Consider the following 13,920-nt stretch of genomic DNA (forward strand, 5'->3'; position numbering starts at 1 on the left):
CAAGCTCTGTGACAGGGCATTAGCCCACTGTGTGTATACAAGCTTGGTGACTGGGCATAAGCCCACTGTGTGTATACAAGCACCGTGACTGCTTGGGCATAAGCCCACTGTGTATACAAGCACCGTAACCATCTTGCACTACCTTTCATTTCTGCCACTGCTGTGTGGCAATGTTTCATAGATGTGCTTTAAACCGTGGTGTCTGTGCCGCTGCGCTGACACTTGGTAACTAGTCAGCTCACTGCAACCTTTGGCCAATAATGGTGAAAACAATATTATAAGCTGTGAGGTGGTCTAAATTGACTGTAAATGACTGGAAATTAATGTTATTGAGGTTAATAACACTCTAGGAAGAAAAAAAAGCCCAATTTATGTGATTTTAGCTTTTTTTTTTCCATTTTTGTAAAAAAAACAAATCCAAATCCAGTCACTGCAATTTGGCAAATCCAAATCCAAAGCCGGACGACGAATTAGAACCAAATCCAAATGCGGCAAAAATAATCCGGCACACATCCCTAACAAAGACGTAGTGGGAACGGAATTAGCGTACATCTCTGAATCAGGCCCTATATTGCTTTAGTAAAATATTTGAATTTAAGGGGTCTATTTACTAAGTAGTAGGAGACAGAGTGAAAAGTGATAAGGTGCCAGCCAATCAGCTCCTAACTGCCATCTCACAGGCTGTGTAAGAAAACACACCTTATCACTTTTCACTCTGTCTCCTAACACTGCTTAGTAAATACACCACTTAATCTTTTAGGGGCAAATGCAATTAGCTGTGAGGATTCATTACTACTATCGTAGACAGGTTTGGACTGGCACGCAGGTGTACAGGGGAAATCCCCAGTGAGACCCACTGCCTGTAGGCCCCACTCCCTTCTCTATGGGTCAGGTTTCAGACCATACACTCAAATTATACATTGTTACAGGATCAGTGATGAACTTGGGTGCTTGGTTTCAGCAGAAACTACACCAATATTAGCCTTCCTGACAATCAAAGTGGGTGGTTCTGGTACACACCTGCTTCCTCCTTTCTAATGGTCTCTCTAATGGTTGGCTAAATCCTTCTGTAGCAGTGATGTGCGGTTAGGTCAATGGCTGGGGAGGCACATGTAGAGATGGACCTGAGTGCTGGGAGCCTGTCTTACCCCCTACTCACTGTAACTCTCCCCTCACTACACCAAGCTTCAGTGTCCAATGATTCTCTTACCTACATCACTGTGTTTTCTCTTGCTGCTGCTTACTGAGCTCCGATCTCTAAACACTAAAGTTCACTTCCTGGTCACATGTCCATAAGTGCCCAAGGCAAGCCTTCCCCATACTCAGAGGCTTGCATCTATTAGCTCTCTTTCTGTGCAGCTTACTGCCCATGGTGTGGCCCTGCCCTAAGCTCTGCAAGCAGTGTCTGAATATGCAGAAGCGAAGCTGAGCTGTTGCTGCCTTATCTCTCATTTCCCTGCAGTCCCAGGGAGCTCCACAAAGCTAGTGAGTGTTAACTATAAAAATAATTACAATAAACAAAGAAGATGTTTATAAGTTATAAATATCTTCGTTGTAATATTCTAATCATTTTTATATCAAGTCTCAGGAGTATGACAGGGGAGGCTCTGCTGCCCTGCCTACTCTGACTGCACGAGCCTTCTCTCTAGTGGCTGGCCATACCCCTTAAGCTTGGGCACCTTCCATCGCATTATCTGGTGGGCCCTTCATGCCCCAGTCAAACACTGATTAGATGTGTATAGCGATTAGGGGAAGTGACCTTCTTGCCATCCAGCCTTTGCCCCTGAAACCTCCTTTATCTTGTTTGTTTCGTTCTGAGTTAGTTCTGGTGCAGTAAAGACACGATGACCACAGCTCCGGTGCCCTGTCGTCTCAACTGATTCAGAGCAATCTACAACTACAGTATAATGCGGGTTTTCATTTTAAGAAGTCAGGTGTATATAATGAAAAATCCATTTATTGCTCACAAACAAATATATCCATTCTGTACATGTATAGCAAGCTTGCATATTAAAATCATGCAAATATACACCATTAATAAAAGATATTTAGGAACATAAACTATCAAATCTAAGTTTCTTAAAAAGAAAAAGTTCCTCTTATCTGTTGTAAGAATTATTATTATTTGTCCCCACTAATCAAACACCAGTATTTCTGCAGGCTCTGGTTTAGCATGTTATCTGGACTAAATGTCCATCTATAAATAAGTGGTGTACTTGCTGCCTCTGTATAAGCAGACAGGAGCCGATGTCATTTTGTGGGGAGCGAACCTGGTTAATAACAAATGCTCGCCGATTGACTCACTAGTACATTTATGTGCTTGATGGATATTTCTGGTCTGTTCAAAAAACCTGGTACAGGCAAACGGGAATTGCAGACTTTATGGTTCATGGTGGTGGGTTGCCCATACACCAGCAGATGTGCAGTATATATAGCTGTAAGATAACTGCATCCAATGTGCTGCACGTCCGACACAATATAGCTATGAACAAAGACGTTTGCTGATATATTGTGTGTAAACACGAGCCGACAAACTTAACAATGCATTGTTCACAACTGTACGAACAATATATTGCACAGTGTGTCCCCAGCATATGGGGCCTATTTATCATTTAATATTTGCAGGATATCCCAATGAAAAAAACACATTTTAGGGGAAACCTGTAAATACACTGCTCAAAAAAATACAGGGAACACTTAAACAACACAATGTAACTCCAAGTCATTCACACTTCTGTGAAATCAAACTGTCCACTTAGGAAGCAACATTAATTGACAATCAATTTCACATGCTGTTGTGCAAATGGAATAGACAACAGGTGGAAATTATAGGCAATTAGCAAGACATCCCCAATAAAGGAGTGGTTCTGCAGGTGGTGACCACAGACCACTTCTCAGTTCCTATGCTTTTTGGCTGATGTTTTGGTCACTTTTGAATGCTGGCAGTGCTTTCACTCTAGTGGTAGCATGAGACAGAGTCTACAACCCACACAAGTGGCTCAGGTAGTGCAACTCATCCAGGATGGCACATCAATGGGAGCTGTGGCAAGAAGGTTTGCTGTGCCTGTCAGTGTAGTGTCCAGAGCATGGAGGCGCTACCAAGAGACAGGCCAGTACATCAGGAGACGTGGAGGAGGCCATAGGAGGGCAACAACCCAGCAGCAGGACCGCTACCTCCGCCTTTGTGCAAGGAGGAACAGGATGAGCACTGCCAGAGCCCTGCAAAATGACCTCCAGCAGGCCACAAATGTGCATGTGTCTGCTCAAACAGTCAGAAACAGACTCCATGAGGGTGGTATGAGGGCCCGACGTCCACAGGTGGGGGTTGTGCTTACAGCCCAACAACGTGCAGAACGTTTGGCATTTGCCAGAGAACACCAAGATTGGCAAATTCACCACTGGCGCCCTGTGCTCTTCACAGATGAAAGCAGGTTCACACTGAGCATATGTGACAGACGTGACAGAGTCTGGAGACGTCAAGGAGAACGTTCTGCTGCCTGCAACGTCCTCCAGCATGACCGGTTTGGCAGTGGGTCAGTAATGGTGTGGGGTGGCATTTCTTTGGGGGGCCGCACAGCCCTCCATGTGCTCGCTAGAGGTAGCCTGACTGCCATTAGGTACCGAGATGAGATCCTCAGACCCCTTGTGAGACCATATGCTGGTGCGGTTGGCCCTGGGTTCTTCCTAATGCAAGACAATGCTAGACCTCATGTGGCTAGAGTGTGTGAGCAGTTCCTGCAAGACGAAGGCATTGATGCTATGGACTGGCCCGCCCGTTCCCCAGACCTGAATCCAATTGAACACATCTGGGACGTCATGTCTCGCTCCATCCACCAACGCCACATTGCACCACAGACTGTCCAGGAGTTGGCAGATGCTTTAGTCCAGGACTGGGAGGAGATCCCTCAGGAGTCCATTTGCCACCTCATCAGGAGCATGCCCAGGCGTTGTAGGGAGGTCATACAGGCACGTGGAGGCCACACACACTACTGAGCCTCAGTTTGACTTGTTTTAAGGACATTATATCAAAGTTGGAGCAGCCTGTAGTGTGTTTTTCCACTTTAATTTTGAGTGTGGCTCCAAAACCAGACCTCCATGGATTAATAAATTTGATTTCCAATCATAATTTTTGTGTGATTTTGGTGTCAGCACATTCAACTATGTAAAGTATTTAATAAGAATATTTCATTCATTCAGATCTAGGGTGTGTTATTTTAGTCTTCCCTATATTTTTTTGAGCAGTGTATTAAGGATCCCCCAGATGTACCATGATGGGATCGCAGCAGATATCTCCAATAGCTGCCGCTGTCCCTCCATTTCTGACCACAAATGCTACACAGACTGATTTGTATGGCTTGGCCCGGATAGGTAACACCATCTCCAGATGGCATTTGCCTATAGAGGCGGATTTGGTATAAAATATCAGCGGCTCAATAGCCACCGGTTCAAATACCAACAGCGTGATCCCAACAACTGAAGAGCCCAACAGGGGTGGTAAGTATACCATCCCTACCCCTCCCCCCCTAATCCCTCCCTATGTGGTGCCTAACCCTAACCTCCCCCTGGTGATGACTAACCCTTCCTGCAACATAAACCTAACCCTCCCAGTGTGGTGCCTAACCCTAAACCCCCCCTGGTGGTGCCTAACCCTAAACCCCCCCTGGTGGTGCCTAACCCTAATACCCCTTCCCTGTAGCCTAACCCAAACCCTCCCCGTAGGGTGTCTAACCCTAAATCCCCCCAGGGGTGCCTAATCCTAATCCCCACCCCCGCGGTTATCACCTAAACTGTCCCCGCTTACCTTCGTTCGGGATGCCTGCTGTCGGGATTTCGACGCCTATCTTTAGTCCTGGGTCGGGCTTCCACAGTCAGGATTCCAACAGCCGGCATCCCGGCTGCCGGTAATTTACATCACATAGAAGCCTGAAGGCTTTAGTTTTGCAAATTCTTCCAGAGAGAGATCCCCTGGTTCCCTCTCTGTCGGCCCCAGTGAGGCATGCACCAGCCGATGGCCGCAAATGCACGTTGACTGCGGGGGACCCTATCCAGAAAGCTTTGTGAAAGTGTTACGCTATCACACTGCTTCCAGCTCTTCTACAGGACGAGCTTTAATCAGAATCTGTATCCTGGCAAGAGAAAATGGATAAATTCGAGTGAAAATATTAATTTTCATGTTGATAATTTACACAAAAAAATATTTATCACATCCACATTAAAAATGCAGGTTGTGATAAATATTACCCATGAAAAGAACTCAGCTTGCTTTCTTGGCTGCTGTTTCATCTCCCTGGGTCCAGCAGTCTGTCTAGGTAGGTACCTTTTCTTTGTGTCATCATATCATCACTGTAAGTGGATGACAGTACCTTTTGAAGACAAATTGTTTGAAAATTACGTACTCTTTAATGAAATTGCAAACCTGTGTAATGCCCCTTCTGTTATTTGGAAGCCCCGGGCTCAGTGATTGAAGGTGTAAGTAACCGGATTGGTAATATGGTAACGAGGAACGGGCCACATGTGCAGAGGGGGCAGTGATGCGCACTAGTTGCAACATAACCATAGCTGTTTGTGAGGTTCTGAGTTTATAAGATTAGTAGAAAGACTTCACAACTGAGAATAGAAGGCAGAAGGTCCTGGGCTACCCCTACCTCCCTTCTGCTCCACGGGAGGTTTCTGTCCTCCCTGATCTCGCCTTAGGACACCTGCATTACGGTTTGACAGGTGTACCGCCCCAGTCAAACTCCCCACCTGCCACTGTGTTTCGGGGGGATTACCCGGACCTGGCCTTTTTGAAGGGCCCACCGGGTGCCCAGGCCATCTGCGGAGGGGGACAAATGTCCCTCTTTGCAGTGTGTGGCACCCTATTCATATCCATGCAAAGCATTTTCAGGAAAGGGAGGGGGGGTTGGGAGCATACAGGCCTACTTTTGAAAATGACTTTGAGGGAGATTGCAAATGGCTGCAGAATGTGATGCGCCATTGTGGGGGTGTGGTCTGCTCCACCTATGGGCGTATGTATTCTTATAAGCTGACACCCTAGCTCCCCCACTGACATTAATACATCTCTACCCTGCCATATTGACATTAATAGATTCCCCAGCAGGCACACACATTCATTTATATGAATAGATTCACACACACACACAGTTTCACACACATCACATGAATAGATTCATACACACAGTTGCACACACACATCCCATGAATAGATATATACACAGTCTCACACACACATCCCATGAATAGATTCGCACACAGTCCCACACACACATCCCATGAATAGATTCATACACACAGTCACACACACATTCCATGAATAGATTCATACACACAGTCACACACACATTCCATGAATAGATTGACACACTGTCACACACACAGTCTCACACACATCCCATGAATAGATTCACACACACACACACACACACACAAATCACAAAGAGGTGCTGAGGAGTAAGAGAGGGGGAAAACTGCCCTCCTCAAAGTCTGTACAATCTCTGAAGTGAAGCCGTATACTGTATGTAAAATGTGCACAACTTTCCATTTTCCCCTGATTAGGATATACTAGTGCTCCAATTATTTTGAAATTAGAAAATCAGGACCCCTGGTTTGTGGTGGGAAAAAGTTGTTTCTTGTCCCCTTTAACATGTATAATTCAGTAAAATAATGACAGGAATGAAATTCCACAAAGCTTGTTTGCCTGCCTGCGTTGGAAATGTTCTAGAACAGTGGTCTCAAACCCGTAGCCACTGGTAGCTCGCAGTCTTTATTTTGGTAGCTCGCCTAGCTGCAGTACTGCCGAGTCAGCTAGGAGCCCACTAGGTTGAAGTGACCTCTGATGTATGCTCCCCTGTGGCATCAACGCCATGGGTGGAGCCACATGGAAGCGAGTCAAGTGATTGCCATAGCCGCTACGATCACCTGACATGCTTCCCGGTGGTTCCACCCGGCACAATACGTGACAAAAACCGCAAGTGACTCCTGCCCAGTTTCACACACACACATCACATGAATAGATTCATACACACAGTCGCACACACAGATCCCATGAATAGATTCATACACACAGTCACACACACACATCCCATGAAGATTCATATACACAGTCACACACACACATCCCATGAAGATTCATATACACAGTCACACACAAAGTCTCACACACACATCCCATGAATAGATTGACACACAGTCACACACATACAGTCTCACACACATCCCATGAATAGATTCACACACACAGTCTCTCACACACAGACACCCAGTCAGTCACACACATGATATGAAGATTCCACCCACCACACACACAGTCACACGCACACACATACATCACATTACTACACACACACATATACATCACATTACTACACACACACACACACACACACACACACACACACACATACATCACATACTACACACACACATACATCACATTACTACACACACACATACAAACACACAATAATAGATCTCCCTCCTTCCCCCACGGCACTGACATGAGTTATACATTTGGCAGGAGCTGCAGTGAGCTCTACACTCACAGTCTCAGGCAGCTCCTCTGTCTTCAGTGTCTGCCGGCATCGACTCCTCCCCTCTCTGTCCTCTGTCATCACAGGCTGGCCAGGGAATGCTGGGAGCAGCAGTGTGTGAGCAGGGGAAGGCGTGTCCAGGAGACCTCCGGGCTAGCAGCAGCCAGACTCCTGCCTCCCTGCACCCGGTGAGTACGCCCCTGCGTCTTAAACTCAGATCCCGCCCCCTTTACCTCCGGACTCACGCATGCGCAGTCTGGATTTTTAGACAGGACAGAGGGAATGCAGGGGATTCAATCTACTTTACGGGGTAGAGGGAGATTTGGGAGGGTAGGCAACTCTGGTTGGGAGTTTGGTGGTCACGCCTTTCGGATTTGTCCATGCCCACCTAGTACCTCTCAATAGCACACAGACCCTTGAATCAGGTGGAAACTGTGCTCTCCATCCTGTGCCTTTGATGGCTGTCCTTGCTTTGTTTCTGGTGTTTTAATTGGCTTCTGACAAAAAATTAACCCTTGCGTGTTTATTAGAGAATTTTGACTGTAAGTTCCAGGAACTAATGTGAATGACAAATATTCTCTGTGAAGTGGCCCAAATGGTGTTGGAGGAGATGCAAGGGTTTGTGCTGCTGCCTGTATAGTAAAGTTACACACCAATCACAAAGAGGTGCTGAGGAGTAAGAGAGGGGGAAAACTGCCCTCCTCAAAGTCTGTACATTGCCAATCTCTGAAGTGAAGCCGTATACTGTATGTAAAATGTGTCCAACTTTCCATTTTCCCCTGATTAGGATATACTAGTGCTCCAATTATTTTGAAATTAGAAAATCAGGACCCCTGGTTTGTGGTGGGAAAAAGTTGTTTCTTGTCCCCTTTAACATGTATAATTCAGTAAAATAATTACAGGAATGAAATCCCACAAAGCTTGTTTGCCTGCCTGCGTTGGGAATCTATATTCTAGAACAGTGGTCTCAAACCCCGTAGCTACTGGTAGCTCGCAGTCTTTATTTTGGTAGCTCGCCTAGCTGCAGTACTGCCGAGTCAGCTAGGAGCCCACTAGGTTGAAGTGACCTCTGATGCATGCTCCCCTGTGGCATCAACGCCGTGGGTGGAGCCACATGGAAGCGAGTCAAGTGATTGCCATAGCCGCTACGATCACCTGACATGCTTCCCGGTGGTTCCACCTGGCACAATACGTGACAAACACCGCAAGTGACTCCTGCCCAGTCCTCCCGGAAAATCGCACAGCAGCCCTGGCGGTAATTAACAGTGAAATGTGCCTGTTCTTAAACTTTATTTACAAATTGCAACGATATCTCTGTATTAATTACATTCATTGTGTTCTATTAAACATTTATTTCATTTTCAGTAAATGACCTTCAATTGTTCAATTATTAGTCAGATATTTTTTTCTATAATTTTAGTACTGTAGCTCTTCAGGAGGTTTAATTTGTGTCGAGTAACTCACACCCCAATTAAGGTTGGCGACCACTGTGCTAGAATAAAGGTGCATACACACTGGGCGATTTTAATGAAAGATCAAACGATTACGATATCGTAATCGCTTGATCGTTCAAAAATCGTTAAACACAATGTCAAAAACGACCAGCGATGCACGCTCCCGCTGGTCGTTTTCGACATTGTTCATCGCGGGTACTTGCAGCACGATTAGGACGATATCTTTATCGTTATCGTTTAATCGTTCGGCATGTTTTTGCCAAACGATCAAACGATAAAGATAACGATATTGCGGCGCGCGGAGAGCCAGACACAGCCATTACAGCTATTCAACTTGGAGGAAGTTTGCTGCGCGTGGTCCTGCCAAAAAAAAAGGTAAGTAAAGTCCCCCACTGTCCACCAATGTTTTTGGGGTCATTATTAGGTAAGAGTCAGCATAAGTAAAGGGAGCATAATGCTGGGGGCATTGCACAGCATGGGAGGAGGAGGGGGGGCAGCATAATAACTAATGCGGGCATTGCACAGCATGGGAGGGGGGGGGCGGGGGCATTGCACAGCATGTGCTGGGGGGAGGGGGGGCAGAATAATAACTAATGGGTGCATTGCACAGCATGGGAGGGGGGAGGGGGGGGCAGCATGACTAATGGGGGCATTGCACAGCATGGGAGGTGGAGGGGGGGCAGCATGACTAATGGGGGCATTGCACAGCATGTGCTGGGGGGAGGGGGGGCAGAATAATAACTAATGGGTGCATTGCACAGCATGGGAGGGGGGAGGGGGGACAGCATGACTAATGGGGGCATTGCACAGCATGTGCTGGGGGGCAGCATGACTAATGGGGGCATTGCACAGCATGGGAGGGGGGAGGGGGGGGCAGCATGACTAATGGGGGCATTGCACAGCATGGGAGGGGGAGGGGGGCAGCATGACTAATAGGGGCATTGCACAGCATGTGCTGGGGGGGGCTGCAATTATACTGGGGGCATATCTTTATTTTGTCTCATAAAAAAAATAATTTATATATATTTATTTATTTATTTTTTTAAATTTTCAGATATGCCTTCATCCAAAGACACTGTTTTTTGGACAGGATTCATTGAGCTATATCAAGCTAATGAGTGCCTCTGGAGACTGAAAGGAAAAGACTACATGAATAGAGTGTTGAAAAATGAGGCATTTGAGAAAATACGCCAATACAGTACAGCGTATAAACCTGATGTGACCATTGAATGGGTCAAGAACAGAATCCAGGGTCTGCGAACCGTGTTTTTGAAGGAACACAAAAAATACTTGGATTCGCAAAGATCCGGAGCAGGGGCAGCTGAGGTGAGAAAGCCATCGTTATGGTACTACGACCTGCTGCTGTTTACCTTGGATCAAGAGCCAAGTCAAGGTTCCCGGAGCTCGCTGGTGCCACAGTCACCAGATGTGGTACCACAGGACACCGTGAGTCAGGATTCTGTAAGTTTTTTTTTTTTATTTTTTTTTTTAAAATGTCACTTTTAAAAAAAAAATCAAAATGTAGTCATGTTTTTTAATCAGTAATCGGTCTGGAGGCCGATGGTTGGAATGCCAACCTTCGCCTTTCCAAATGTTTAAACCCTGCAGTGGATAAAAGCCAGGCGTCGTAATCCCGATGCCTTAACTACGCATGAGTCCAGACGCATGGTATCCATGTCACTGCTAAGCCGGGCAGGGATAGTTGTGGGGGGGGGGAATGACTGGTTAAGGGTTTCTGAGGGGAGGGGGGTTGGGAGGTATAGGGTAAGGCTGGGGAAAGGGGGAGCTTCAGGTTATGCACGCTAAAGGAGTGGTAAGGTTGGGTAAATGTAAAGGGTTTTTTACAACTATAAAGATTTTGACTTTTTAATCCCTGTTGTGTTTTTTTTTTTTATTGTTTATGACACCAGAAATGTGGGTGTGGGTCATTTATGTTGAATATAATTTACGCATGTGTTAACTATAACATTAAATATGTAATATATTTTTATTGCCAAAATTTTTTTTGCAGGTTTGTGAAATATTATTGTTTACAAAATTTTTTTTAAAATCAACCTAGCCTTTTTATTACAGAATTTTTTTTTAATGTTTTTATTGATGTTATAATTTGATTTATTTTCATTTCTTTTAAGTTACTGCTGGCGGTAGAGGATCCTGACCCAGTGTCCTGCGAGCCCCAAGTGGAAGTCCCTGTGCGAGTGGCTGAGCCGCCATCCAAGCCGCCCGCTAAGAAGCGTAAAGGGACAACACAAGCATCCACTTCGGGAACGTCAAGGAGTGATACTTTTTTAAAACATGCGGAGGAGGTTCTTTCCAAACCCCCGGATGATAATCAAATATTTGGCCAAAATCTCGCCATTGAAATGCGGACCATTCCTCCGGAACAGGTCCAGCCTTTCAAACGTCTAGTTTATAAGGCATTGGTACATGCTATTGAGGGGGACTTGAGTATGGCAAGTACCATTGTCTTACATAACAGACAGCAGCCCACCCCAACGGCCACATCAGGCAACCTCACCGTCCCTCACGAATCTTACGCGGATCCACATCAAGAAAACCCTTCTCCGTTACAGTCCCACCCCTTTTCTTTGTCGCGTACCCCCTCGCCCCCTTCTGTCTTTCCCAGTACTTCATCCAGTGGTGTTCACACAGCACTGGGCAGTGCTCGCTCCACTGTATTTGGCGAAGATGAATTTTTAAATATATAAATTATTACAAAATTGGCAGTTGTTATTTTTCATTTTTTAAAAACTTATCACTCCTTGTATTGATTTGGCTCTTTGTTTCATGGTGGACTGTAGCATGGTCGTAGTACAATAGCGATGGCTACTCCACCTCATCTGCTCCTGGTATCTTGTTCTTTGTGATTCTAAAGTATTTTTTGTGTTCCTTCAAAACCGGGGCCCAGATCCTGTTTTCTGTTCTTGAACCTGTTCAAATGTTCACATCAGGAATATTGTTCTGTACTGTATTGGTGTATTCCTCAAATGCCTTATTTTTCACACTCTATTTGTGTAATCTTGTCTCCAGAGGCACTTAAAGTCTAGTCTCAATGAATCCTGTCCAAAAAGTAAAATATTTTTTTTTTAAAAAGTAAAAAAATCGCGTGGTCTCTTATTTAACGGATTTTAAAAATTGTAATGTCATAATGCGTTATTTAGGGTACTGAGGGGGTAATTCAGACCCGCTCGCGAGCGGCAGTACGTTCACAAGCGAGTAGTTGGTACCCAAATGCGCATGCGCAGGACGGAGTCTGCTCCGTCGTGCACATACGCGAGACCCGGACTGCGACAGCCAATCTGTTGGTCCGGGTCTTGCACCAAAGGGGGCGTGCTATCAATGGTGACTGACAGCACGCACTCCCTTTAGGTGGGCGTGCCGGCCAGACGGAGGCGTTCCCATGGGAACGCCTACCGTCTGAAGCCTGCCCCACTGACATCACTAGTGTCAACATTTCTCCAGGGCTTGTGGCTGGGAGACCCTACCGCAGGGTCTCCGTTGCAAGTCCAATGGTCGCCATGGTCAAGACCATCGCAACCACCTTCATGGATGCTCGCTATAGCTGTGGGTGGTAACCCACAGCTATGCGAGCGTCCATGAGGACGCTCCTAAAACAGGTAGGAGGGCCCTGATTCAGAAGGTGACCCGTCGTTAGGGGTCTCCTAGCTGACGGGACAAGCTGTCGATGTTGAGTGACAGTTTGCTACGTTTGTTTGGTGGTACGGGGGCGTGCCTGGCCAAACGGCAGCGTTCCTGCCAGAACGCTTGCTGTTTGGTGGGAAGCCCCACTGACTTCATCAATAATGTCACTGGAGAGCTTCCTGTTCGGGGGCTTAAGGTTGATGAGACCCTACCTTAAGGTGTAGTCATTACCCCCAATGGTCGCGATGGTCTTGACCATTGCAACCATCACCAATAGTGGCCGTTACAGCGGTGGATATTGACCCACAGCCTAACCGGCGACATGGAGGCGGCCGTTCAGGATGCAAGCCGCCGCCCTGTTTCAGAATGAAAGCTTGCATCCTACGACCGCCTCTGAATTTGGCCCCTAAAACTGAATAGTTAACTTTCATTGTTAAAATTCGGTTTACTAAAGTATTTATTAATCTAATTTTGCAAAAAAATAAATTAAATTAAATATTAACATGAAAAATAAACACAAGGTGAAATTTTTTTTATTATTTTTCAGTTTTTACAAACATCAAGAAACATAATTCCAGATCATATTTAAACCTGCCATGAAATGGCACCTTCACCATTAAAATAATTTAAGTATTTCTCTCTGACCTCTTTTGCCCGGGCAGAGGCCGCAGAGGGAAATCTTGGGGGATTTAGAGATGTGAGGGCAATATTTTCCTCACTATGGTCAATGTTGACAGGCAATGAGTTTGTGGCAGGCGGTTGTCCAATTCTTTTGACTCGAAGCAAATTATGTAGGGCACAACATGCCAAGACAAGCCACTCGATTTTGTCTCGCCGGAAATTTATACAAGTATGAAAAATGCGAAACCTATTCGCCATTATGCCGAAGGCATTCTCAACAGTGCGCCTCGCACGCGATAATCTGTAATTAAAAATTATTTTTTCAGGTGTTAATGCCCTTTGAGGAAAAGGCCTCATTAAATTTTCATTAAGGCCAAATGCCTCATCGGCAACAAAAACAAAATTTAAACCATATTTCGTTTGCGATCCCGAAGGAATGTTTAGCTGATTCTTCATTAGTCTTTCAAAAAAGACGGTCTCTCGGAAAGACCCACCATCGGAAGACCTTCCATTTTTGCCAACGTCAACAAAGATGAATTTATAATTGGCATCCACGACCGCCATCATAACCATACTAAAGAATCCTTTGTAGTTGAAGTACATAGATCCAGTGTTTGCAGGTTGTGTTATCCGGATGTGTTTCCCGTCTATGGCGCCGCCACAATTTGGGAAGT

The 13,920-nt window shown here is 45.7% G+C and overlaps 1 protein-coding gene across 1 annotated transcript; it reads left to right on the forward strand.

The window, feature by feature from the left end:
• Positions 1-9,294: 9,294 nt before the first annotated feature.
• Positions 9,295-11,911, forward strand: LOC148478377 (uncharacterized). Its single transcript, XM_088455533.1, has 4 exons — positions 9,295-9,358; positions 10,038-10,444; positions 11,116-11,440; positions 11,859-11,911. The coding sequence occupies exons 2-4, from the start codon at positions 10,040-10,042 to the stop codon at positions 11,909-11,911; spliced, it is 783 nt and encodes a 260-aa protein (XP_088311659.1). The 5' UTR covers positions 9,295-9,358; positions 10,038-10,039.
• Positions 11,912-13,920: the final 2,009 nt, after the last annotated feature.

Source organism: Taudactylus pleione, unplaced genomic scaffold (assembly GCF_031769625.1).
Source record: "Taudactylus pleione unplaced genomic scaffold, aTauple2 ptg000659l, whole genome shotgun sequence".
In the NCBI taxonomy this organism is placed as follows: Eukaryota; Metazoa; Chordata; class Amphibia; order Anura; family Myobatrachidae; genus Taudactylus; species Taudactylus pleione.